The sequence below is a fragment of the Gekko japonicus genome, unplaced genomic scaffold, assembly GCF_001447785.1.
Source record: "Gekko japonicus isolate JY-2015 unplaced genomic scaffold, Gekko_japonicus_V1.1 scaffold2249, whole genome shotgun sequence".
NCBI lineage: Eukaryota > Metazoa > Chordata > Lepidosauria > Squamata > Gekkonidae > Gekko > Gekko japonicus.
Window position 1 is genome coordinate 108,526 of NW_015173741.1, and position 27,832 is coordinate 136,357.

General features: G+C 47.5%; 1 protein-coding gene across 1 annotated transcript in view; it reads right to left on the reverse strand.

Moving 5' to 3' along the window:
• LOC107120690 overlaps window positions 1-27,832 on the reverse strand; it is a 190,185-nt gene that overhangs the window by 39,925 nt on the left and 122,428 nt on the right. Inside the window, 2 exon segments of the mRNA XM_015423453.1 lie at window positions 5,031-5,836; window positions 23,414-24,475. Coding sequence (XP_015278939.1) covers window positions 5,031-5,836; window positions 23,414-24,475 — 1,868 coding nt within the window.

A 27,832-nucleotide genomic window follows, 5' to 3' on the forward strand; every position in this document is an offset into this window, starting at 1 on the left:
TTTCAGGTCGCCTTGTTGCCACTCTTTTTTCAGAAGACTTACCTGTTGAATTGAGTAATTTTAATGATTTGGATTTAGCTTTGAAATTGATGTGTTTAGTTCTCTGACATGGTGTTGTACCTGTTTAAAGTGTAGGGTTTGTTTTCATTTTGTGAGTAGTTAGTAGTAGTAGCCCTTTAAAATAAAAAAAGGACTGATATTTTGAGCACAGCTGAAAACAATCAACACAAGCCAACAATTTATGCTTTTGAGTAGTAGTAAGTATTAAGAGCTGTTACCAACCCTTCTGAGTGTGAAGCAGTTAGCTCCTCTATTATGGGAAGTGGTGAGAATTTGGATGAGTTTGTATGTCGTTTTGTTGTGTATTATGTATTTTGAAGTTTTGTATTATTATTCAAAAGAGAGCCAGTTTGGTGTAGTGGTTAAGTGCGTGAACTCTAATCTGGGAGAACCGGGTTTGATTCCACTCCTCCCCCACTCCTCCACTTGCACCTGGCTGGATGATCTTGGGCAAGCCGTAGTTCTGATAAGAGCTGTCCTTGAAAAATAGCAGTTTCTGTCAGAGCTCTCTCAGCCCTGTTAGCCGAATTGCCTTAAATTGTTATTTAATATGGGGAGTTATTATCTTAAATCAGGCAATAGGCAATTGCGGGGGCACGCGTCTATGTATACAGGGGCGCAGAATTCTCCCGACCCGCCAAATAGACGCTGAGATTGATGTCAGTATAAATTGATTTTGTTTACTAATTGTATTTCAGGCATACAATAACACTTACACACATACAATTACACAGTATCTAGGAAATATAGATAGAATATTCGTATTAGCAGGAGATTTCAACGATGGGTGATACTCTACCTGTCCTGCAGTCGGAAGTAGTGAGTCTCAGGAAAATGAGAGGGTTATGGGATACTGGGGGAAGGGTCCGTGTCCTGAACCGGCAGGCTCACAGTAAGACTCTGGCCGCGCAACCAAGAGTCTGACACTTCAGGTAAGAAGCGGTTGGGTGGTGGAGCTGAGAGAGAGAGCTAGTGCTGCACAGCTCCTTTTATAGGGGGAGTGGGCTGAAGGTTGGCTACCTGCCTTGGCAGCTTCCCCGTAGTCCGTCCCCAAAAATATGTTGATTGGTACTGGGGTCCAGGGTTCACAGGGCTGGTCAATGTTGAATCTAATGGGAAACTAAGTTAAACAATGGCATCCAATGGGATTATGTCTTCTGTTGGCCAGTGGCATTGTTCTCTTGTTGTCTCATGTCTGTGGTTTCGACGAGCTGATGTATTAGGTGGGGACAAACACGTGCACAGGAAGGGGATCGTTCATGGAATCTGGGTCCCCTGTTGTAATGTATTGAAACGATTACATGAATCACCTCATAGGACTCCTATGTTAAGCTTCGAGCCAGACCAGGGCTCCTCTGAGCGAACTTCCTATTGGGATGGGATTATGTCTTCCGTTGGCCAGGGGCATTGTTCTCTTGTTGTCTCATGTCTGTGGCTTCGACTAGGTGATGTATTAGGTGGGGACAAACGCTTAAGTGCACAAGAGGGGGGTCCTTCATGGAGTCTGGGTCCCCTGTCTTTTTGCCTGGCATGGCAGCAGCCTGGCTATTCAATGCTGTGTATGCGTGCAGCTAGTTGCACACAACTAGCACAGGTCAGACGTTTCATAACACATAAGTTCATAAAAGCAAAGTAGTAGCCTCGTAGGGCAAAAGCCCCACCTACCTCACAGGGTGTCTGTTGTGGGGAGGGGAAGGGAGAGGAGTTTGTAAGCCGCTCTGGTAGTGAAGGGTGGGGTATAAATCCAATTTCTTCTTCTTCTACAGGTGGCATATATTTGTTTTTTTATGATTTACTAGCTCCATATGGAAATGGTTATTCTTGACTCTGATGAAGATTGGGAATGTGATTTAACCTGGGAAACACATTAGTCTGCTGGAAAGCTGCACAGTCTACTGGAAGAGTTTTACAGGCTTAACTTAAAGAGACTGATGATTTAGTTAAGCAATTTGAAACTATTTACAGGAATTTAAGATCAGAACATTTGATAGGGATGCCAAAGATTATGGTAAAGATAAATGGAACCTACCTGTTCAGGGGTCTCATGCTGCTGCATATCAGTTGGGGGACCAACAAAGAGGGGGCCGTATCTGACAGAGTAGGCTGTAGAGATTTAGGAGCTGTTGGCCTGTGAAGTGGAAGTCCTGAAGGGAATGGTGCTGCCGTATCTGAGGGGTGACCAAATCAAAGGGAACACAGTGTGCAAAAATATATAGTATATCTGAAACCACTGTGATTAATTAAAGATAAATATGTGTTAAATTCTGATGTTATAAACAAATATAGTTCAATTCACAAATAAACTCAAGAACTCGTGGGCACTCAATGGAATTGCGGAGCAGTCGGGTTAGAACAGCTAAAAGGAAGTACTTCTTCACCCAAAGAGTGATCAACACATGGAATTCACTGCCACAGGAGGTGGTGCCGGCTACAAGCATGGACAGCTTCAAGAGGGGATTAGATAAACATATAGAGCAGAGGTCCATCAGTGGCTATTAGCCACAAGGTACAGATAGGAACTCTCAGTCTGGGGCAAGTGATGCTCTGTCTTCTTGGTGCTTGGGGGGGGCAACAGTGGGAGGGCTTCTAGTGTCCTGGCCCCACTGCTGGACCTCCTGATGGCACCTGGTATTTTTGGCCGCTGTGTGACAGAGTGTTGGACTGGATGGGCCATTGGCCCGATCCAACATTGGCTTTTTGAATGTTCTGAAATTATTTTAACAAACCTGTATTATATTAATTTATATTTTTATAACTTATGTTTAATATTGAAGTATACTTCAAAAATTCAGGCAGAGAAGGGGGGAATAATGTAAGTCTCTGTGGGTCCCTTGGGACAGAGAAATGGGGTATACGTCAAGTAAACACACAAACAGCCTCACTTGGAGATGAGAGCCCCACTCCTCCAAAGGAAACTGGATCACTCATTAAATACCCAGACCAAATTCTTTATCGGATGAATGTGTTCATCTGAGGAATGCCCAGATTTCCCGTAGTGCGGCCACAGTTGAGGGGAGCTCTCAACTGCTAAGTCCTCCTGGTAGGAGACTGAATCTCAGGCAGACATGCAGGCCTGGAAAACCATCGCTGGAGTGAATCAAGTTGTGTGGGGGGTGGTTGCAGAGAGGAGGTGGGTCACCGGTGGGGCTGGTTGCCTTAATGTATGGGGGCCACAGCCCCATTTGGGGGAGAAAGAAATCCTTTACTTATCTTTTGCTTGAGGGACTTGGTTTTGTACAAGCAGACCCTTCCCCTCTCATTTCTACCGGGAGACCCCGTGGCCTTATTTATACCTCCCACTCCCTCTGTGGTTTACAGACCATTAAAAAAAACTCCACACATTAAAGTCCCCTTCCCACAGAAACACACACAGGGACGGTCCTTCTTTGATGATTAATCCTTCCTGCCGACACCCTTCTTAGTTATTTTAAATACGCATTTTAAACATTAATACCCCCCCTTACATGAAACAGTGTAGGTATTTTTTCAAGAGCGAACCCTCCTTGGTGGGACAACTGATGCCTTGATTCATTTTTGAGCTCACAGCATTTTTAGTTCTCAGCAGTTCTCTGCCCTTCCTCACAGAAACATTCAAGAATGATTCTCAGCCATGGCCTACCAAGCCTCAAGCTGACCTGGGCAAGGGGCGGCATCCAAAGGACACGGGTTGGAGAGGCCGGGCAGCTCAGCCAGACAGAAGAAGCCACCCACATCCCAGTGGTCATGCACAGACACCTAGTTGGGTCTCTACAGGAATAGAAGCCTGCCTACGATTTGCAATGGATGGGTGTGGCCAGTCATCGGAGGTCTTGTGTACAGGAGACGATGGCAGGGCCTTTTCAGGAGTTGCCCCCAAGGCGTGGACTAGATCATAATGTGCATTTAACCGATTTTGACATAGCATAAACACCTGAAAAGGGGCTGAAGGCCTTCATCCAGTGAAAATCCATGAAATTTATCAAGCTCTCCCCCCAACCCCTTAGAAATATTAAACCAGCAGAGAAAATATCCATTAACAATTAACAGAAGGTTTTAAAAGCTGACAAAAGAGAACATTTTTATCTGCCTTCTAAAGATGTAATGATTTCTTGGCTGTTGGATCTCCTTGGGGAGAGTTAAAGGTCATACAAAAGGCCATGCTCCTTATATCCTCCCAGAAACAATACCCAGAGAGGACTGTTATTTACTGTTCTTTGTCTAGAGAGCAGAGAGAGAAAGAGAGACTATCCGAAAGAACTGGATTTCAGCATGCATGTTCTCTCACAAAGAGTACTTACCTGGTTGCAGTCCTGAGAGCTCTTTCATACCTGTAAAAGGGCCATTCACTAACAAAGCTCTCCCATTAGCTGGAACTAATTTACCTTCCTTGGGTATTTATATGGCTTCACCCACTCAAAATAAGATCAATCGAAGGTTGTCTTCCCAAAGTAGCTCTTACCACACAAACATACAGTGGGGCCACGCTGACCTCCTGTTGGCATCCGGGTTTTGGCCACTGTGTGATGCAGTGTGTTGGACTGGATGGGCCACTGGCCTGATCCAACATGGCTTCTCTTATGTTCTTATTCTTCAAACCACAAAGAACTACACTCAAACAAAAAGGGGAATACAAGCTTTGATAAAGGATTGGTAGCATATACGATGTGCTCTCCCTAAACATCTCTGATTTGGGAACCAGCTAGACCAAGGCTGTTACTATTTCTGAGATAAACTGAAATCACGTTTTCCAAGACATTGTACTAGACAGACAAGAAAGATGGTGATAAAGATTTATTTAACAGAAAATAAACTATTTAAAAGGGTAAATGTTACTCTCCACGGGAAGATAAGATGTACAATGCAAAGAAAATACTTCCTACATTTAGAGTATTTATTTGGTTAATGACCGACATTCATGCCTACAGCTTAGTGGGAAGACTGATAGAATCCCTGCTCTATGTGGAGTGTTTCATGTAAAATCAGTGTGTCGCTCTGAGTGAAGCTCTTTCCACATTCTCAGTATTGAGATGGTTTCTCCTCTGTGTGTGTTCTTTGATGGTAAGTGAGAGAGCAACTCTGACTGAAGCTTTTCCCACACTCTGAGCACTGATATGGTTTCTCTCCTGAATGGATTCTTTGATGGGTAGTGAGGGAGCCACTCTGACTGAAGCTCCTTCCACACTCTGAGCACTGATATGGTTTCTCTCCTGTATGGATTCTTTGATGGGAAGTGAGGGCAGAACTGTGCCTGAAATGCTTTCCACACTCTGAGCACGGATATGGTTTCTCTCCTGTATGGATTCTTTGATGGGAAGTGAGGGAGCCCCTTCTACGGAAACTCCTTCCACACTCTGAGCACTGATATGGTTTCTCTCCTGTATGGATTCTTTGATGGAATGTGAGGTAGTCACTTCTATGGAAACTCCTTCCACACTCTGAGCACTGATATGGTTTCTCTCCTGTATGGATTCTTTGATGGTAAGAGAGGGCAGAACTCTGCCTGAAATGCTTTCCACACTCTGAGCACGGATATGGTTTCTCTCCTGTATGGATTCTTTGATGGGAAGTGAGGGAGCCCCTTCTATGGAAACTCCTTCCACACTCTGAGCACTGATATGGTTTCTCTCCCGTATGGATTCTTTGATGGGATGTGAGGGAGCCACTTCTATGGAAACTCCTTCCAAACTCTGAGCACTGATATGGTTCCTCTTCTGTGTGGATTCTTTGATGGGAGATAAGGTATGAACTCCTACTGAAACTCATTCCACATTCCAGGCATTGATAACATTTTTGTCCTCTGTCAATGTTTTGATGTCCATCAAGACTGAAATGATTCCCACACTTAGTACTTTTTCTCCTCTTTTTTCCATTGCAGAGTTTGACTTGACTTTCCGTTTTCCGTAGAGCTGTGGATGAATCTCCCTTCTTCTGTGTCTGCTTTCCCTCCAGCATCTTTTCACCGTCTTCACTGCCCAACTGTGCTGTTTCTGCTACTCCACCAAGTGACATCCTCAAATTTTCCTCCTCAGTCTCGGTCCCCCAAATGTCACCTGAAGGAATGAAAAGAGCTTAATGAAGTGATGGGCAGGAAGAGCCTACCTTTGTCTTCAGGAAAGAAAATGGATTTGTTATTATAGGGAATACCAGCATTTATTTTTAAAGTAATTGTTTAGGTCTACTTTCAAACAACATGGAGGAGGTCGCTCAGAGAGGGACAGATGTGAACTAGGGCTGCTTTTACTAGTCCAGATAGAATATTGGTTAGCTGCAAAGGTGTTAAGAATTCATCCTCAAACTGTACTGTATGTCAGCATAAATGCAAAGTATTAATCGTTGTTGTTGTTTTCTCTTGTTGGTTTCTAATTTGGGTCATCCTCCTACAAAAATTGCTGAGTATCAACAAAATAAGAAAGAGGTGACAGAACATAATTAATTTGTTTCTCCATTGCTCTCAAAGCATCCATCTGGCGAGGCTGCCTGCTGCATTTCTTTGTGACTGTGTTGTAGGGCTTGTTCTGATCAGCCTGTCTGTAGCAATATTTTGATTACATCATGTCTTTTCTTGATGATCATGCATGTTTTCCTGCAGCAGGCAGAGGGGTTCCCATCAAAGACCAGAGCACTGACCTGCTGACTGGGGGTCTTCTGCAGGGCTCTGGAGAAAGAGGACGTCTTCTTGGAGCCAGGAGATGAGGGGAGGCGTGGAACCCCAGCGTCCTTCTGGAAACAGAAAGAGAGAAGAACATGAGACTGCCAGAGTCAGACCACTGGCCCATCCTGCCCAGCCCTGAGCACTCCCAATGCCTCGGGCTCTCTAAGGTCTCAGGCAGAGAGCAGCATTTTCACACCATCTGCTTTGAGATCCTTTCTAGCTAAAGAGGCTGAGGATGGATTTGGGGACCTTCTTCATGCAAACCAGGTGCTCCACCCCCAAGCTCTGGTCCCTTCCCATGAACACCATTTATTTCTTGGAATCTGGATTAGAACATTGTTCAGGAAATCCAAACCTTCTTGCCTGCAACGCAGTCTAGATGGCATCACTCTGATGTTCACGCAGATCAAATGTTAGGAATGCAGGACTAGAAAGTCCCAGGTTCAGTCCCTGCCACATTCTGTTAAGAGAAGTCCAGAAAAGAGGCCCAAGAAAGGCCTAGTCCAGACCCATAGCTACTGTGGTGCATTTGTGGGCGACAACCCACCACAAACCTTCCCTGCCGCACCACGAATCTTAGTTGACCATTTTATTTTCGATGGGCTCCTCCTCCACTACCTGCCATGCAGCCTCGCCTGGTCTTCCTGCTACCACAGGAAGATTCAGACCGTGGGGAACAGGAACAAAAGTTAAAAGAGTCAGGGAAGACCTTGGGTCGGGCAGGGCTTGGGACAGGAATTGGCTCCCAGAGTGCGCAGGTGGGCAGGTCCGCGGGCTCCTCTGGCTTGGTCATCCTTGCCCAGAGAGGGAGAAGGGCTTTGAGAGGAGCCAGTCGTGGCATCAGGAAGAGGAGTTAATGTAGTCTCTAACAGAGCAAATTTAATTATTCCACTAATTAAATTCATTCTGTTAGTTAAAGTAGTGATTGACCTTTTCGTGAGAACCTGCCTCCGGAATGATAGGTGGAGGAGAGCCAGGGGTGATGACGTAATCTTCTGGAGGCTTCTTTTGAGAACATGTTCTAACTGGATGGATGTGATGCTGCTTGATGCTGCCTCACCTGATGCTGCCGGGCCAAAAACTATAATTCAGCCAAGGGCCCAGAGTGAAAGAAGCTACCTGAGAGCCTGATGGAGAGAGGCCTGAATGGTGTCCTGCTTGAACTGCAATTGCTAGCAGCCTACATGGTGCCTGAGCTGTGGCCTTTGATTCTGGAATTTAAGGTTTGTGTCATCTAATGCAAGCCCTGAAAGTGTCAGATGGTGGAGCTAGTTTTCTTGTTTTCTTACTGCATGAGTTTAGGGTGGCGTGTTAGCAGTAGAGTAAATCCTCCTGTTGTCAGAAATTGAAATAAACATGATAAATTGTTTTAAAATTAATCAATGGTCTGGTTGCTCGTGTGCAGCTGTCCTTGGGGACCCAGGGGGTTCAGTTTTGAGCTCCTTGACCACTAGATATTTGGTATCATATAGTTTTGCCACCATCTCCCTGCTCACTCTAACTGTTGACACTAAGTAATGTGTAAGGCTTTCGAGCAAGGGAAGCCTTTACCTTTAATGTGTAAGGCGTCATTCTTGCCTCCCCTCAAGGGTTAACGTGGGCAGTCAGAGGCCTGGTCTTCCTTGCAGGGGCTGCTCCTGAGTCCCTCGGCCTGCCTGGTGCCCGCTCATCTCCAAGGCGAGGAGGGAAGAGGGGCAGCCAGCTTCCCAGGAGAGTGGGTCATCAGCAATTGGGGGGGCGGGGGAGACCACGAGCAGTGATGCAGTTTTCTAGAGATTTCTCCTGGAGACAAGTTGGGATTGGGCGTCAATCATCATGACTCCACTTGAGTAGCCAAAAACCAGAATTGTAATGTTTCCAGAGGCTGGCTAGCTAGCTGAGATTTTCATGGACTGTAAGCCTGACGCTGTGCTTCGCAGCTGCTGAGATCACAGACCACCCTAAATAGAGGCCTTCATTCGGATTTATGTCTTGGTGCCCCCTGACAAGATTTCTAAAGAGCGTTAGGCAGGTGAAGCTAGCTTTATTGTTTTGTTTGCTGATTGACCTTATTTAATCTGTTGGCTATATGTTCATTGTCTAATTTTTCAATAAACTCTACAAATATCTTTTAAAGAGCATCAGTTTGGTTATTTCTATGCACTTGCCCTAGGAACTCACAGGGTCTGCGCCTGTTGACTCCTTGACCGAATGTCTCAGAGTCTACATGGGCATGGATGGCTGAACATCAGGATCAGTTAGCAACATCTGTCGCACCAATCACCGACGCACTGAGCAGCCACTGCCCAATGAGCTACTTCTCCCTTCTTGTTTCCAGGTGACAACAGCCACGATCGCACTCAACAGAGTCCAGGCGCCACAGGACTCAACATGGAACGTTCAAAGCAAAAAGTCCAAGGAAGACAGCCTGAGTGGCGAAAAAAAGGCAGGGGGGGAAGCGGCACTGCAGAAAGAGCGACAGGCATTTCAAACAGAACACCACAGCGATTCAAAAGATCAATGAAGGGATTGAAAACGGAAGAACGTGGTTTACGTCAACAACAGTTCAGGCAGGCTTCGCCACCGGGAGGCAAGTGGGTTTGTCTGAAAAGGTAAATAAATTCTGCAAGCAGCCGGTTACTGAAATGGATCTGTCTGAAAGGACAGGAAAAATCCGTTAGTAACCAGTTACTAAGACAGGATAGGCTGTCTGAAAAGGGCGCAGGTATCAGACTTCAAGAAGAAAATCTCTCATATATTTCATAATAAGAAAGCAGAAGCTATTTCTGCTCAGGATCCACTTCATTGTGCATCTATATTCAAGATGTTACGTTGAAAATTTATTCTCGTTCTGCTTCTACATTTCAATACTTTTACGCACTGAAATCTTGTTGAGCTGCTGCCCATCGTAGTGAGTAGTGCTGGTTCGGATGGAGAAGGTCTGGTTTCTACCCACTCACAAGTTGGCCTCAGCCAAATTGTTCTTTTCTCTCCTAAAATCCTCCACCGGTAATATGGGGACAGTAATGGTGGCCTACCCTGCAGGGTTCTTAAAGAAGTGCAATATGAGCCGTACAAGGCATGATGATGAACTCTCAAAAGTGCCTCATAAACTGGCAAGAGACTTGGATCTGACACGGAACCACCAGATCTGGGCTCCCCTCTCTGGAAAGAGACTTTAGAAAATGGCTGGCCAGGAAAACCAAATGCGGAACATCCAGGGCATTTTCTTTTTTGCTTCTTCCACAGACAACAATATTTCCCTTGAGCAGGCTTTAAGGGGATTCTTACCCAGAGAAACCACCATCCAATAATTCTCCAGCATGACCTCCCTGTACAGCGCTCTCTGGCACGGATCCAGCAAGGCCCATTCCTCCGCGGTGAAGTACACGGCCACCTCCTCGAAGGACACCTGTCCCTGGAATCAGAAAACAGTTTCCTTCCTGAAGAATCATGACAGGCGGGCTGTGTGTGAGCATGTGACCAGGATCCCCCCCCACACACACACACGAGGAGATGTAGACAATGAGTGTGTTTCCCAGCAAGTTCACCATTTCAAGGGGGAAGACCAGAGGAGATCACACCAGGGACCCGTTGCAGCCCCACAAGTCAAGGACAACAGAGGGGTCCTCTCGAGGTTGGGACTGAGGAGGGGCCACCCAAACCGCCCCCTGTGTACCCCCCCCCACAAGACTCTTTCATTTCCCTTACCCGAGACGGCTGCCTGGCTGCTGACTCCACCGCAACATGAGAAGGAGATGATCCAGGCAGGCTCTCTGGTGTCATTCCGCTGCCTGCCAGGGGAGAAAAGGTGGGCCAGTGACTTGCATCTTCCAAACAGAGGCAGGGCTAGTTCTCCTCCTGAAGTCTGAGGAGTTCCCCTTCAGAATGGGGAGGGAAGCCTGCGTCCCCAACATTTGCTGTGCACAGAAAAGGTATCTCTCAAGAAAGGCTGTCTCCATCTCTCAACTGGGGACATCCCAGCTGGAACTTCCAACAGGGGTCACTCTCTGATGACCCATCCCCTCCTCCCTCCAATCGGCGCCTGCCCCAGGGCTCAGCTTTAAGACGAGGGGGTTGGAGAAGTTGGGGAGACATCTCCGTCAGCTGGAATCTCAGGTCACATTCAATGTCGCAGGCTATAGAGATGTAAGGGGTGTAGTTCCCACAGGGAACAGCGCTTCACTCTTTCAGACGGGGTGCAGCTTTCCTCTGGCTGGAGACTGGGCTACAAAGGACGGAAATGTGGCTGTTCTGCTGCACCTGGCCCATCAGAGTCGGCGCCCATTTCTGGGTTCAGGTGGTCTGGCCTGACTGATCCAGGCCACTTGTAACTTTTACATGGGACTGAGCTTGAAGATGACTCAACACCACGGTAGTGTAGCGGCTACCCTTGAAGGAGAACCAAGGAGACTGGGATTCAAATGCTTGTTGTTGTTGTTCAGTCGCACAGTCGAGTCCGACTCTTCACGACCCCATGGATCAGATCCTGCCAGGCCTTCCGGTCTTCCGCCGTCCTCTGAAGTTTGCTCAGTTTTATGTTTGTTGCATCTATGACACTGTCTAACCATCTCATTCTTTGCCGTCCCCGTCTTCTTTGTCCTTCAATCTTTCCCAGCATCAGGGTCTTCTCCAGGGAGTGCTCCCTTCTCATTTGGTGGCCAAAGTATTTGAGCTTCAGCTTCAGTATCTGGCCTTCCAGGGAACAGTCAGGGTTGATTTCTTTTAGGATTGGCTGATTTGATCTTCTTGCAGTCCAAGGGACTCTCAAGAGTCTTCTCTAGCACCATAGTTCAAAAGCATCTATTCTTCGGCGCTCGGCCTTCCTTATAGTCCAGCTCTCGCAGCCATACATGACTACTGGGAATACCATTGCTTTGACCATGCGGACTCTTGTTGGCAGGGTGATGTCTCTACTTTTTATCATGCTGTTTAGGTTCAAATGCTAGCATGTCATGAAACTTAGTTACTGGTGGGTGATCTTAATCCAGTCAGTGGTTCAGAATGGGGTGAAAATGAATTAAAAAAATACACCGACAGGAAACTACCATTTGATTCTTTCCACACCTTTTCAATTTTCGACAGAGTTTGTGGTTGCTGGTAAGCATTGTTTCCCCCCTGCTCCCAGGGTTTCCACAACTCTCCTCTGATGTCTCCCACACTCACCTTGCTGTTGAGTTTGAGGGATGGTCCAGCAAAGCTTCCGTGGCTGAGGTGTGGGTTGGAGAATTTGGATAGTCCTCGTCCCATTCACAGGGAATATATTTTCCCGGCACCTTTCTCTGCAGTGGCCATCCACCCCAATAAACAGAGGGGCTCCTTGAATTTTTAAATTGGAAACCAAATAGCAATATAACGTTATAACAAGCTGTGTATCAGGTTCCCTAAACTGTCAGCTTTCATTTAAAAAGGAATTATATGCCTTTCCCTTTATATCTCCACAAGGAAAAGGGATACAGAATTTTTTTAAATGAAAACTGGGCATTCAGAGTGTCTGAGATGCTGATTGTTCTACTATAAGGATGTTCAATTGCTTATTAAAAAAGGGGGAAATGCTCTCTACTGGTTATGGGAGGGGGTAAGATACAGGAAAGACTGTCCCACCCAAATGGCAGCCCATCCAGGCTTTACTTGAGATATTTTCCAAAACTTTGCTGCAGAACAAATCTGGGAAAGAGCACAGAAAAGCCAATGAAAGCTTGGGACATTGGTGGGGGGGAGGAGAAGACCCCGCTTCCCAACAGCATGCAACCCAGATAACCTATACTTACCTGGCAGGGGAGACACCACGATCACCCAGTTCCAGTTGTACACTGTGATCACCATGGAACCCAGTTCAAGTTTACCTGTCTCCATATTTTCAAAAACTTTACTGCAAACCGTATCTGGGAAAGATCATACAAAATCCAATTAAGGGGGGACCCCGGGGGGGGGGGGGGTGAGGAGCAGCAGCCGAAAGCCCTGCTTCCCAACAGCAATGAACCCAGATCATGTTTACCTGTGTGGAAATACCCACTGAAGCTTCCCTCTTCTTATTCCATCTCTATTTTCCTAAAAACTTCACAGGGAATTGGGGGAGGGGGTGTCCCTCCCAGTTTCTAAGCTTTGCTCTTGGAAGCATTCAAGAGTGGATAGCAAAGGACGGGCGGGGGGGGGGGGGGGGGTAGCCACTGAAGGGAGAATGAGGCAGTCGGCTGCGCATGCGCAGTTCGGCCAGGAGCCTCGAATGCTCCTGAAGACGGGCGCACCGGCGATCCCACGGCCACGCTTGCTGCGGTGTTTCAGGTAGGTACTGGCAGGCCCGTACAGTCTGTGTCACCCAGTGGCCAGAAGCACCAGGTGCCCCCTCAGGAGGTCCCTCCTCTGGGCGATCCCCACCCCCTCTCCCTGCCACATTCTTTCCTTCTCAGCTCCTCCCCAACCTACTTTTTGCTGCCTCCCATCTTCAGCCATATTGATGATCTATTTAGTTACCCCACCAAAGGGGGCTCAGAGAAGGGGAAGAGAGAGAATGAATGGAGAATAGATCCCCCAGTGGCTAGCAGCCCCTTTGGGTAAACCGACTTGTTCAGGGGTCCCATGTTGCTGGATATCGGCTGGGAGGGCAACAAAGAAGAGGGCTGATTCTGACAGAGTGGGCTGCAGAGATTTAGGACCTGTTAAGTGGAGGGCCTGAAGGGAACTGCCCTGCCATATCTGAGGGGCAATGTTCCCGCTAAGCTGTGGAGTCTCGCGAGCAAATATTCTACTTTGTGAGCTCCTGGCATCAAAGTTGTGAGCCAGTGATTTGGCTGCTGCATAAATTAGATTGCTCTGGAGCCGTCCTCCCTGAGCGAAGACAAAAATATGTGAGCCAGAGGCTAAAAATCTGTGAGCCAGCTCACACTAACTCAGCTTAGAGGGAACACTGCTGAGGGGTGGGCTGCTTTCCTTGCATTTTTATGCAGGTTATTTGTTCTGGGTTCAATACTTTCGGAAAGTGTTCCACAGTATTGTGGAGCATTCATGCATCTACCAGGGTTTTCCTGGCTTTTCTCCAATGTTTCCCAAACCTGCATTGCTGAGAAGTGTGGGAAAGCCTTAATGGCCACTGCGTGGGTGGAAAGTTCAGATCTTCCCGTTCACACTCCCATGGCAGCCATTTTCCCTGTCCTTATCCCCGGGACAGCTTTTTCCTGCTTACTGTCATCAAAGGGCTTTTCTGGTATTTTCAGTAGGCCCCTGAATATTGTTAGATCAAAACAACTATCTGGGGGCTCAGGTCTGCAGAATTTCCAGCTTTCTATTTCAAAAAAAGTCTCTAGCCCTTTGCATTGTGGAGATATCAGGGGAAAGGCACTTTTCCACAATGAAAGAGGATAGAGTGCGGGTCCACAAGATGGTGCCTGTCAACACCTCTCCTGGTCCCCATCTAATGTTTTCAGAAAATAGGCAGTGCCAGGTGGGGCTATAGCCCAGCAGGGCTTCTGATTGACCTCTGGAGATCTGATTGGTTGTGTGGATGTTGTAAAAAGTTGCTTCAGCTGCAGCTGCCATCCTTGTGCTGCATGGCTGAAGGTCAACTCTTATATGTAAAACAGTTGAGATGGGAAGTCTTTCTGGGAGGGACAGTCCAGAGAATGTCCACATAAGAATATAAGAGAAGCCGTGTTGGATCAAGCCAATGGCCCATCCAGTTCAACACTCTGTGACATGCTAAGACCTCTGGTCCAGATGTTTATCCAGTCCCCTCTTGAAGCTGTAGTTTATCCAGTCTCCTTCCTGCTGCAGTGAATTCTAGTTCATGACTCTCTGGGAATTGCCACCTTATGGGATGCTCTCCTGTGCCTCTCCCGGAAAAAACACAGAAGTTTCCCTGTCCTTCTCCACCTGTCTCTATTCCGTTAAAAGCTTCACCTGCAATCCAAAGGGGTTTGAGAGAAGGGGGGGGGGGGAGAGAGAGATTCCCTGGCAGTCGGGATTGGATTGCTACGATCTGCTTCAGCTTGAGACTCCTCTTCACCTGAACAGCCAATGTCGTGGCGGCTTTGAGGAGGAGTCCCACGTGGCTCCCAAACATAGGGAAGGGAGGGAGGGGCTTGAACAAAGGCATGGGTGCTTTGGAAAATGCCACTGAGCAGGCATAACTTTTTTTGGGGGGTCTCCTTCAGCAGAACCGCACCTCTGACCCCCAGAAGCCCCCCTTTCTTCCACCGCCAGAATAGACCCCCCATTGTCTTTGCACCCGCTCCGACTCACCAGCCTCCTTCCTCCTAAGCCCAGAATTCACGTGGCCGCTGTCCTCCTTCCAAGGGGGAAGCCAAGGAAACGCCGCTTCCTGTTTGCCCTCTTCCCTCCCACTCTAGGAATCGAGGTCTATGATTGTGTTAACCATTAAAGAACCAAGCGGCCGGAGGGGATTGGTCTGGGTCACTCAGACAGCTGCAGCTGCTGGGGGTGGTGGTGGGGGGGTGTAGGTCTTTCAGATGGTTTTTGCATGCTCCTGACACCCAACACAATTCCCTGCACAGGGGATAAAAGGAAGATGTCACGGTTCTGAATGGGAGGGCTCCACCCCTGCCCTGCTGGTAGAAAGCAAGCACCTCAGGGTTGAAGCGGGGGAAGCACATTCCCAGAAAAACTTCTAGAACTGCATTCAGAAAACACATTGTGGAAGTGGCATGCTGAAACTATGCAAGGGGACACATTTCTCTGACATCACATTTCGTTTTCAAATTAATCATCAAGATAATGTATAATACCTCATGCCAAATCCTTCTCTCTTGCACACCTCTTCTCTAGAAGGGTTTAATCTCACCGTTCCTTCGAGGAGCTCAGGCTGACATCCATAGTTCACTCCCCCCTCTCCTCACAACCACCCTGTGAGGTAGGCTACTCTGCGGTCACCAATGGGGCTTGATGGTTGGGGAAAATCTGAACCCAGGGCTCCTTGGTCCAGCAATTTAAACCACTGCATAGAATGGCTCAATCTGTGCAGGAATTTGTTTTCACACAGGACAAAGCATTCAGCTCTGTGGACCCCACCTTCAATTGAACACAAGGAGAGCCTGAAGTTTCCCTGGTTCTCCAGATTACAGAGATAACTTCTGCTAGAGGAAATGGCTATTTGGAAAAAATGACTACAAAGAAACATAAAAGGAAAGGGCCGGAGGAGAAAGAGAGACTGAGTGAAAAGGAAAAGGCCTTTGTTTACAGCTAAGCTGACCCTGATCATTCTGGGGACACTTTCGGTGCGTTTTGGCAGGCACTCTGAAGGAACTTGGCTGCTCTGCGGAATGAAGAAAACATTGAGTACAACCCCTTGTCGGCTGCTGGAGGGATGTTTTTAATCGTCTCTGGGGAAAACTTAGTGAAGGGGTTGAAAAGCCAAGCTGGCCACATCCCACATTGTGTGGACCCCATGCGGCATTTGAGATCTTTTATGTGTAATTGAGAGCCAGTTGAACAAAGTTGGAGTCCAGTGGCACTTCTTTCTCTACCTTCTCTATTGCATGAATAATTTGGTATGGCTCTGGCATGTCACCCCTCCATCATAGTTTCTCCAAGCTAAAGAGCCCCGATGTTATGTATGCGGTCCGCCACAAGGCGCCCGCAAGAAGGACAGGAGCTTGGCTCCAGAGAGACAATGGGACCTAGGATCCTAGTCCCTTCCCTAGCTGGCCAATAGGCTTCTTGGCGGGAAATTCAAACCCTCCAATGGAGTGGGAGGCCTAGGGTTGGGAGTGTATATAGTTGGCCTTGCAGGGCCGTTGTGTGTCTTCTGTTAAGTACGCAATAAATGTGTGCAACCGCATGTCGTCGTCCGAGTCCTCCATGCGGCGAACCCAGTACTTTTTAACCTTTCTTCCTAAGGAAGGTGTTCCATCTCCTTGATTCTTGTAGTTGCCCTTTTCTACCTGCTACTTTTATAAGGTGCCATATCTACAAGGAGCGCAGACCTATTCCTCATAGATCCTGCATTATGCAGTGCCAATGGGGGAACTGAGAAGAGACCCCTGGGCCTACATCTTCCAGATTCCCCCCCCAAGTATTTCTACCCCGCTTCCCCTCTTGGCTCAAGGCAACAAGCAGATAATAATTAACACACCAAAGGTTAAAAATAAAGAGAACACCCAAACCCCTCCCTCCCCCACAGGGTGGAGGGGATGAGGATCACTGCCCTGTATCTCCTCCTGGGCCACCTCTGGCATGTCTCCTGCTTTCCCCCACCAAGACTCCACACTGTGCTACCATCGGGGAAGCTCCCCCGACATCCTGCCCCAATCACAAGCCAAAGGCAGCCAAGTGGAGAACCGAGGAGTGCCTCACATCAGGCCAACCCGGTGTCCCGAAGTAGCCTCGGCACCCCTGGAGAGGGCCAGCCAGAGCAGCCCCCCACCCGGCAATGGGCAGCAGACAGACAAATTCAGCCCCGACCCCAAGGGGCGACAAAGCAGGGAAGTCCTCCCCCTGGAAGCCAGGCCTGCCCAAGATATCACTGGCACACCCAACCCAGCGGGGTGAGGAGAGGAAGGAGCAGCCACCACGTACCGTGGTCTGAAGGGTGAATGTCCTGGCAGAAGCCACCTGGGGTAGGCGGGACAGCCACTTAGAGGAGGGTGAGGGTGAGGCTGGAGGCTGGCCTAGCCAAGTCACACCCGGGCGGGCGTCATTAGCTCCTGCCCATGAACCCAGGAGGATGGGGCAAGCCTCGGGGGGGGGGGGGAGGCTGTATCCCAGGCCATGTCTCTCATCAGGGCAAGAGACTCAGGCCGAGGACGACAGGGTAGCCCTCCTGTCAGCTAACTAGCTACAGTGGAGGGTAGTAGAAGGAGAGGGGGAAGACATAAGGTGCTTTGACACTCTCCCAGTCTGAAGCCTGTCGAAGCCTCCAAGAGGGTCTCTGGACAGTGCATTGCCCCTGCCGAACCCTGATGCTGTGGAAGACACTCCCACTAGCCCTACCAGATGGCCAGTTGTGGGTGGCTGTCTCCCACCCCCCGCTGTGGGCCCCCTGCCGCTGGACTTCACTGCACCAGGAGCAAAAATGGGGGATGCGAAGTGGCGTTACTTCTGGTTGCACCAATTACCTTCTCCTTTAACCTCAAAGAAGAAGAAGGGATTGTTTTGATATCCCAACTTTCTGTACTCGAAGGAGTCTCAGAGGGGCTTACGGCCACCTTCCCTTCCTCTCCCCACAACAGGCATCACGTGACGTAGGTAGGTCTGAGAGAGTGCTGACAGAACTGGAACTGGCCCAAGGTCACCCAGCAGACTTCACATGGAGGGGACATAGAATCCACCACTCTTAACCACTAGACCACACTGGCCTCCATCTAGAGATGTTGCCTGATGCATCTCTGTATGAACTTGCTCTGGGACGCCTTCAGATCAGCCTGTCCTGCAGCAGCATTTTGATTATACCTGCACTTTTCTTGCTGATCGTGCAAGTTTTCCTGTAGGCAAAGGGGTTCCCGTGAAGCATCTAAGCATCTACCTGCTGACTGAGGGTCTTCTGTGGAGCTGTGGAGAAAGAGGCCTTCTTCCTTCAGCCAGGAGATGAGGGCAGGCATGGAACCCCGGCATCCTGCGTGAAGGAAAAAAGAGATCAAGTCTCAGACTCACACCACTGGCCCATAGGGTTGCCAAGTCTGGGTTGGAAAATACCTGGAGACTTTGGGGGTGGAGCCAGGAGAGGGTGGGGTTTGGGGAGGGGAGGGGCCTCAGCATAGTACAATGCCATAGTGCCCACCCTTCAAGGCAGCCATTTTCTCCAGGGGAGCTGATCTCTGTTGGCTGGGGATCAGTGGTAAAAGCGGGGGATCCCCAGGCCCCACCTGGAGGTTGGCAACCCTACTGGCCCATCCTGCCCAGGACTGAGGACTGCAGCTGCCTCTGTCCCTCCAAGGTCTCAGGCAGAGAGGGGCATTTCCAAGCCTCCTGGCAGTTACCTGGGTGAGTCAGATGGATGCCGTCTGTAGCTGTTGTTTAAAATGGTTCCCCATAAGGGTAACTGAGCTGTAGTTCCAGACAGGGGCCTGCAGGGGTAACCCTCACTGGGTTGAATGGGGCTTCCTCATCTGCCTGCCTACATTTCCCAGAAGCCTCAGGGGAAAAGTGTGGGAAAGTATGGACCCACCCCAGGGGCGGAGCCAGGCAAATAAAGGCTTTGACCCCTTGGCTCAGCTTGGATGGCAGCTTCAAGGGAGCACAGGTGGGGCTCCTGCTACTTCACACTCCGTGGGCAATCCAGGCCACTATAAATCGTGGTGGAGAGCCAGGAGGGTGGCAGGATGACCAGTCCTGAGGAGGGCTGGAATTTCTCTCCACAACAAGAAGGAGGGGGAAAGCAAATCCCATCCTGAGGCCACAACCTCGAGTTAGAGAGGGTGTGTGTAGGGACAGAGGAATTGCAATATTTTTTAACATATATTTTTATTAGTTTTTTTCTTTTTAGACTTTTACAGTGCCTGTAATTCAATTTCTTACAATTTCCTCCCCTTCCCCTTCCTCCTCCCTTCCCTTTTTTCTTGTTGTCTTTAGTCTTTTGACCCCAGCCATGGGCACAAAGTCTGAATCTTCCCCTGAATGTCTTTTCTTCCTTCCTTTGATATCCATTCCAAATAGGTCGTCCATCTATTCCGAACTTCTGCAGGTTTTTCTTCCCATGTTGTCTCTTTGCGTATAGTTGCCACGATGTCTGACTGTATAAACTCAAACAAATAGTTGTGCCCGATTTCAACTGTCCATCTACTTTTGTCTTTCCAACCCAATGCTATAACTGCTTTACCCGCCGATATCATAGCCTTAACTAAGGTTTGATCCTTCTTATCCACTATAGGGCTTCCCATTGTACTTATCAACATTAAGTTGAGGTCTATGTTTAGTGTTATTTTACTTACTTTCCTTATAGCTTTAGTAAAGAAGAATTGCGATTTAATCCTGTTTATTTTTTGCACCCAGTTGTGTTGGAGTGCCTGTGTTAATTTCTGTGCCTAACTTGTATAAAGTTCAAATAACCCTTTTTGAGTTATTAGATTGAGTAGCACTGTTCCCTCTAAGCTGAGTTAGTGTGAGCTAGCTCACAGTTTTTTAGCCTCCGGCTCACACATTTTTGTTTTAGCTCAGGAAGGATGGCTACAGAGCAAACCAATTTAATGCAGTAGTCAAATGGCTCGCTCACAACTTTAATGCCAGTAGCTCACAAAGTAGAATTTTTGCTCATATGACTCTACAGCTTAGAGGGAACATTGTTGAGTAGTGCCTTGACCACCTAGTCTTCCCCGCTCAACACGTTACCAGAGACAAAGGGAGGCCAGGAAACACAAACGGGCCCAAATAAGAGGGGTTGCCAACTCTCCAGGGGGCGCCCAAAGATTGAGGTACCCACTTCCCAGGGTTGGGGAATCAGCCAGAGGGGTCTCACTGTCCCTCTAGGAAGGCAATGTGTATCTAGTGAGTGGTGGCAGCAACTAACCAAGGGAAATAGCCCCACCAGGCAGGGTGGTCAGGCGAAAACGGGCTTGTGAGCCACAGAACGGCTGCCCAGTCTCCCAGGGCTGAGGGTGGGTCCCCGTTTCGCCACACAGGGCTAGAAAGTCCCGGGCTCAATCTCTGGCACATGAAGTCAAGAGGAGTCCTGAAAACAGGCCCCCAAAAGGCCTCGGCCTGAAATCTTGGCAAATTGCTGCTTAGCAGAGCTCATAGTGCGGTGTTTGATGGAGACAGTCTGGCTTCTACCCACTCGCGAGTTGGCCTCAGCCAAACTGTTAACACCCCACCCCCAAAATTCTCCATCTGTATTATGAGGACAGTAATGGTGGCCTACCCTGCAGGGTTCTTAAAGAACTGCAATATGATCCATACAAGGCATGATGAACTCTCAAAAGTACCTCATAAATGGGCATATATCACAACATGCCTCAGTGTGTCGGCCCTCTCACTTGAATCTGACACGGAGAAGAAGAAGAAGAAGAGGAGGAGATTGGATTTATACCCCGCCCTTCACTACCCAAAGGTGTCTCAGAGCGGCTTACAAATTCCTTTCCCTCCCCCTCCCCACAACAGACACCCTGTAAGGTAGGTGGGGCTGAGAGAGCTCTTGACAGAAACTGTTCTTGAAAAAAATATGATCCATACAAGGCATGATGAACTCTCAAAAGAGTTCTTTTTTAAGAACAGCTCTTATCAGAACTATAATTTGCCCAAAGTCATCCAGCCAGGTGCAAGTGGAGGAGTGGGGAATCAAACCCAGTTCTCAAAGATTAGAGTCCACGCACTTAACCACTACACCAAACTGGCCACCAGATCAGGGCTCCCCCCTCTGGAAAAAGATTTTAGAAAATGGCTGGCCAGAAAACCCAAAGGTGGAACATCCAGGGCATTTCCCCCACTAACTCTTTCCTGCTTCACCCACAGCAAAAATAACAGAAGAAATATGTCCCTTGAGCAGGCTTTAAGGGGATTCTTACCCAGAGAGACCACCATCCCATAATTCTCCAGCATGTCTTCCCTGTACAGTGTTCTCTGGCACTGATCCAGCAAGGCCCATTCCTCCACTGTGAAGTACACGGCCACCTCATTCAGCCTTCATTCAGTGAAAATCCATGAAATTTATCAAGCCCCCCCCAACCCCTTAGAAATATTAAACCTGAAGAGAAAATATCCATTAACGGAAGCATTTAAAAACTGAAAAAAGAGAACATTTTTATCTGCCTTCTGAAGATGTAATGATTTCTTGGCTGTTGGATCTCCCTGGGGAAAGCGGTGAGGATCTCCCTGGGTAAAGAGTTGAAGGTCATACAAAGGGGCAGGCCTCTTATATCCTCCCAGAAACAATACCCAGAGAGGATTGTTATTTACTGTTCTTTGTCTAGAGAGCAAAGAAAGAAAGAGAGAAGAACTGGATTTCAGCATGCATGTTCTCTCACAGAGTACTTATCTGGTTGCAATCCTCAGAGCCCTTTCATACCTGTAAAAGGGCCATTCGCTAACAAAGCTGAAAGTAATTTACCTTCCTTGGGTAGTTATATGGCTTCACTCACTCAAATTAATATCAGTCAAAGGCTGTCTTCCCAAAGTAGCTCTTACCAGTCTGAGCAGCAATATGGTTTCCTCCCTGTGTGGATTCTGTGATGACTAAGGCTTTTTCCATGAGGTTTTTTTTTATGCCTGGAGGGTTTTTTGCCACCTTCTGGACATGGAGCAAGGGTCCCTGGGGGGTGGGGGGAGGTATTTGTGAATTACCTGCATCTGGGAGGGGGCTGGAATAGATGACCCTAGCGGTCCCAACTCTATGATTTCATGAGGGAAGCTATTTCCACACTCTGATATTTCTTCCCCATGAAGTTTCTGAGACAATGTCTAATCCCCAACTCTGACCACTCCTATAGATACAGAAAAGGGCAACTAAAAGGATTAAGGGGATGGAACACCTTCCCTATGAAGAAAGGTTAAACAAGGTTAGGGCTCTTTGCCTTGGAGAAATGATGACTGAGGGGTGACATGATAGAGGTTTACTAAATTATGCATGGGAGAGAGAAGGTAGAGAAAGAAGAACACAAGAACTCATGGGCACTCAATGAAATTAAGAAGCAGTACACTTATAACAGATGAAAGGATTTTTTTCACCCAAAGAGTAATGAATCCACTGCCATAGGAAATGGTGGCAACTACAAGCAGAGACAGCTTCAAGAGGGGACTGGATAAACATCTGGAGCAAAGGTCCATCAGTGTCTATTAGCCACAAGGTATAGATGGAACAACCTTTCTGGGGCAAGTGATGCTCTGTATTCTTGGAGATTGGGGGGGCAACAGTGGGAGCGCTTCTAGAGTTCTGGCCCCATAAGAACATAACAGAAGCCAAATGTTGGATCAGGCCAATGGCCCACCCAGTCCAACACTCTGTGTGCGTTCAGATGGGGCATTTATGCTGGTATAGATGCTGGTTGGAATCGGTATACTTATGGGCGATCACACGGCGAACATCTGCCTTCTGTCTTAAACTGTTGTATTCTGCTACTAGGTCCCCAAGTGGGGGTATCCTGAGTGCACCGGTTCCAGCCGCATTATCCCCATCTGATCGCTCTCCGCCGGTGTCTAGCCACTTTCGCTGGGAAGCCCAAGGCCGAAACGGCGCGTCTGAACGCACCCTCTGTGTCACACAGTGGCCAAAAAAAAAAAACAGGGGCCATCAGGAGGTCCAGCAGTGGGGCCAGGTGGACCTCCTGTTGGCATCCGGGTTTTGGCCACTGTGTGATGCAGAGTGTTGGACTGGATGGACCACTGGTCTGATCCAACATGGCTTCTCTTATGTTTTGATTCTTCAGACCACAAAGAACTACACTCAAATAAAAAGGGAGATATAAGCTTTGATAAAAGGTTGGTAGCATATACAATGTGCTCTCCCTAAAGGTCTCTGATTTGGGAACCTGCTAGACCAAGGCTGTTATTATTTCTGAGATAAACTGAAATAACTTTTTCCAAGACATTGTACTAGACAGACAAGACGACAAATGGAGATAAAGAACAAAGATTTATTTAACAGAAAATAAAGTATTTAAAAGGGTAAATGTTACTTTCCATGGAAAGAACTCTGAATAAGGTGTACAATGCAATGAAAATACTTCCCACATTTTGAGTGTTTGTTTGGTCAATGACCGACATTCATGTCTAAAGCATAGTGGGAAGACTGATAGAATCCCTACACTATGTGGAGTGATTTGTGTAAAATCAGTGTGTCACTCTGAGTGAAGCTCTTTCCACGTGCTCAGTATTGAGATGGTTTCTCCTCTGTGTGTTCTTTGATGATAAGTAAGAGAGCAACTCTGACTGAAGCTTTTTCCACACTCTGAGCACTGATATGGTTTCTTTCCAGAATGGATTCTTTGATGGGAAGTGAGGGAGCCACTGTGACTGAAGCTTTTTCCACACTCTAAGCACTGATATGGTTTCTCTCCTGTATGGATTCTTTGATGGGAAATGAGGGGGCCACTCTGACTGAAGCTCTTTCCACACTCTGAGCACTCATACGGTTTCTCTCCTGTATGGATTCTTTGATGACAAGTGAGGGCAGAACTGTGACTGAAATGCTTTCCACACTCTGAGCACTGATATGGTTTCTCTCCTGTATGGATTCTTTGATGCGAAGTGAGGGTGCCACTCTCACGGAAACTCTTTCCACATGCTGAGCATTTATATGGTTTCTCTCCTGTATGGATTCTTCGATGCAAAGTGAGGGCGCAACTGTGACTGAAATACTTTCCACACTCTGAGCACTGATATGGTTTCTCTCCTGTATGGATTCTTTGATGCGAAGTGAGGGAGTCACTCCTATGGAAACTCCTTCCACACTCTGAGCACTGATATGGTTTCTCTCCTGTATGGATTCTTCGATGCAAAGTGAGGGCGCAACTGTGACTGAAATACTTTCCACACTCTGAGCACTGATATGGTTTCTCTCCTGTATGGATTCTTTGATGCGAAGTGAGAGAGTCACTTCTATGGAAACTCCTTCCACACTCTGAGCACTGATATGGTTTCTCTCCTGTATGGATTCTTTGATGGGAAGTGAGGTGTGATCTCCGAATGAAGCGCTTTCCACACTCAGAACATTGATATGGTTTCTCTCCAGTGTGGATTCTTTGATGGGAAGTGAGGTTGCCAGTGTGACTAAAGCTCCTTCCACACTCTGAACACTGATATGGTTTCTCTCCTGTGTGGACTCTTTGATGGGAAATAAGGTATGAACTCGTACTGAAGCTCTTTCCACATTCCAGGCATTGATAACATTTTTGTCCTCTGTCAATGTTTTGATGTCCATGAAGACTGAAATGATTCCCGCACATAGTACTTTTTCTCCTCTGCTTTCCATTGCAGAGTTTGACTTGACTTTCCGTTTTCCAATCTCGTAGAGCTCTGGATGGATCTCCCTTCATCTGTGTCCACTTTCCCTCGAGCATCCTTTCGCCATCCTCACTGCCCAACTGTGCTGTTTCTGTGACATCCTCAAGTGACATCCTTAAATGTTCCCCCTCAGTCTCGGTCCCCCAAATATCACCTGAAGGAATGAAAAGAGCTTAATGAATTGATGGGAAGGAAGAGGCTACCTTTCTCTTCAGGAAAGAAAATGGATTTGTTATTATAGGGAATACCAGCATTTCTTCTTAAAGTAATTGTTTACGTCTGCTTCCAAACAATATGGTGGAGGCAGTTCTGAGAGGGACAGATGTGAACTAGGGCTGCTTTTACTGGTCCATACAGAATAGCAGTTAGCTGCAAAGGTGTTAGGAATTCATCCCCAAACTGTACTGTATGTCAGCATAAATGCAAAGTTTTAATCGTTGTTGTTTTCTATTGTTGGTTTCTACTTTTGGTCATTTTCCTACAAAAAATGCTGAGTACAGACAACATGAGAAAGAGGTGACCGAATTAGTTTCTCCTGAAAACATCCATCTGCAGAAGTTGTCTGCTGCATGTCTTTGTGACTGTGGAATCTGTGGAATCTTCTGATCATCCTTTCTGTAGCAATATTTTGATTCTATCATATCTTTTCTTGATGATCATGCATGTTTTCCTGTAGGCAGAGGGGTTCCCACAAAGCACCTAAGCACTGACCTGCTGACTGGGGGTCTTCTGTGGAGCTCCGGAGAAAGAGGACGTCTTCTTGGAGCCAGGAGATGAGGGGAGGCGTGGAACCCCAGCGTCCTTCTGGAAACAAAAAGAGATAAGGATATGAGACTGCCCGAGTCAGACCACTGGCGCATCCTGCCCAGCACTGAGCACTCTAAATGCCTCGGGATCTCCACGGTCTCAGGTAGAGAGCAGCATTTTCACACCATCCGCTTTCAGACCCTTCTTTGCTAAAGATGCTGAGGATGGATTTGGGGAAACTTCTTCATGCAAACCAGCTGCTCCGCCCCCAAGCTCCAGTCCCTTCCCATGAACACCATTTATTTCTTGGAATCTGGATTAGAACATTATTCAGGAAATCCAAACCTTCTTGTCTGCAACGCAGTCTAGATGGCATCACTCTGATGTTTATGCAGGTCAAATGGTAAGGATGCAGGACTAAAAAGTCCCGGGTTCAATCCCTGGCATATCTAGCTAAGAGGAGTCCAGAAAGCAGGACCAAGGAAGGCCTTGGCCCAGACCTGTAGCCGTGGTGGGGCATTTGTGGGTGACGACCCACCACAAACCTTCCCTGCCGCACCACGAATCTTAGTTGACCATTTTATTTTCGATGGGCTCCTCCTCCACTACTCAACGTGCAGCCTCGCCTGGTGTTCCTGCTACCACAGGAAGATTTGGACAGTGCAGAACAGGAGCAAGAATTAAAACAGTCAGGGAAGACTTGGAGTGGGGCAGCGCTTGGGGGAGGAATTGGCTTCCAGAACACGCAAGTGGGCAGGTCCGCGGGCTCCTCTGGCTTGGACATCCTCACCCAGGGAGGAAGAGGGGCTTTGAGAGAAGCCAGCTGTGGAATCAGGAATTAATTTAGTCTTAACAGAGCAAATTTAATTATTCCGCTAATTAAATGCACTCTGTTAATTAAGTTACTGATTGACCTTTCCATGAGAACCTGCCTCCCAAATGATAGGTGGAGAGCCGCGGGTGATGACATAATCTTCTGGAGACTTCTCTTGAGAACATGCTCTAACTGGATGGATGTTATCTTCACCTGGTGCTGCCGGGCCAAAAACTGTATTGCAGCCAAGGGTCCAGAGTGGAAAGAAGCTGGCTGAGATCCTGATGGAGAGTGGCCTGAACAGTGTCCTGCTTGAACTGCAATTGCTAGCAGCCTACATGGTGCCTGAACCGTGAAAGGTGAAAGCCTTTGATTCTGAAATTTCAGGTTTCTGTCATCTAATGCAAGCCCTGAAAGCGTTACGCAGTGGAGCTAGCTTTCTTGTTTTCTTACTGCATGAGTAAATCCCCTTCTTGTCAGAAATTGAAATAAACATGATATATATTTTTTTAAAGTAATCAACGGTCTGGTTGCTTGTGTGCAGCTGCCCTTGGGAACCCAGGGGATTTAGGTTTGAGCTCCTTGACCACTAGATATTGGGTATCATATCATTCTGCCACCCTTTCCCTGCTCACCCTCTACCTGTTGACACTAAGTAATGTGTAAGGCAAGGCCTCGTTCTTGCCTCCCCACAAAGGTTAACATGGGCAGTCAGAGGCCTGGTCTTCCTTGCAGGGGCTGCTCCTTAGTCCCTCGGCCTGCCTGGCGCCTGATCATCTCCAAGGCCGGGGGGGAAGAGGGGTAGCCAGCTTCCCAGGAGAGTGGGTTGTCAGCAATGGGGGGGGGGAGACCATGAGCAGTGATGCAGTTTTCTAGAGATTTCTCCTGGAGACATGTTGGGATTGGGAGGGGCTACCCAAATCACCACCTGTGGGCCCCCCCCCCCACTAGAATTGCCATATGTTTCCAGACCACGCTGAATAGAGGCCTTCATTTGGATATAAGTTTTGGTGCTGCCTGACAAGATTTCTAAAGAGCGTTAGGCAGGTGATTGTTTGCTGTTTGACCTTATTTAATCTGTTCGCTATATGTGCATTGTCTAATTTTTCAATAAACTCTACGAATATCTTTTAAAGAGCATCAGTTTGGTTATTTGTGTGCACTTGCCTTGAGAACCCACAAGGCCCGCCTGTTGACTCCTTGACCTGATGTCTCAGAGTATACATGGGCAGGTATGAGAGAACATCAGGATCAGTTATCAACATCTGTCGCACTGATCTCTGATGCACTGAGCAGCCACTGTCAACCCTGCAACCAAGATGAACAAGGCTACAGTGAAAACAACAGATCTACTAAAAGACTGTAAAATCTTCCAATCCTCAAATACTCCACAGAGAAGAAGAAACAGAAGCTATGAAAATACTACCATAAAAATGAAATACAGAGGACAAGCCGAAATACCCTCCACCTATAAGGAAGAGAGACACAGAAAAATGACTTTATTGAAAAAAAGGTATTTTCAAAAAAAGAAAATAATAAAAACTCTTGAATATCGTGGATCTAGAGGACTCTGGTTTATGTGTAATTCACTAAGATGGGCTAGGAAAAACTGTACTGGCAATGAAATAACATTGGTGACAACTGAATTTTATGTTTCTATAAAATTATAGCCCATAATTAACCCCTGTTTTGGTGTAACTGATTAAGATGGGCAAGGA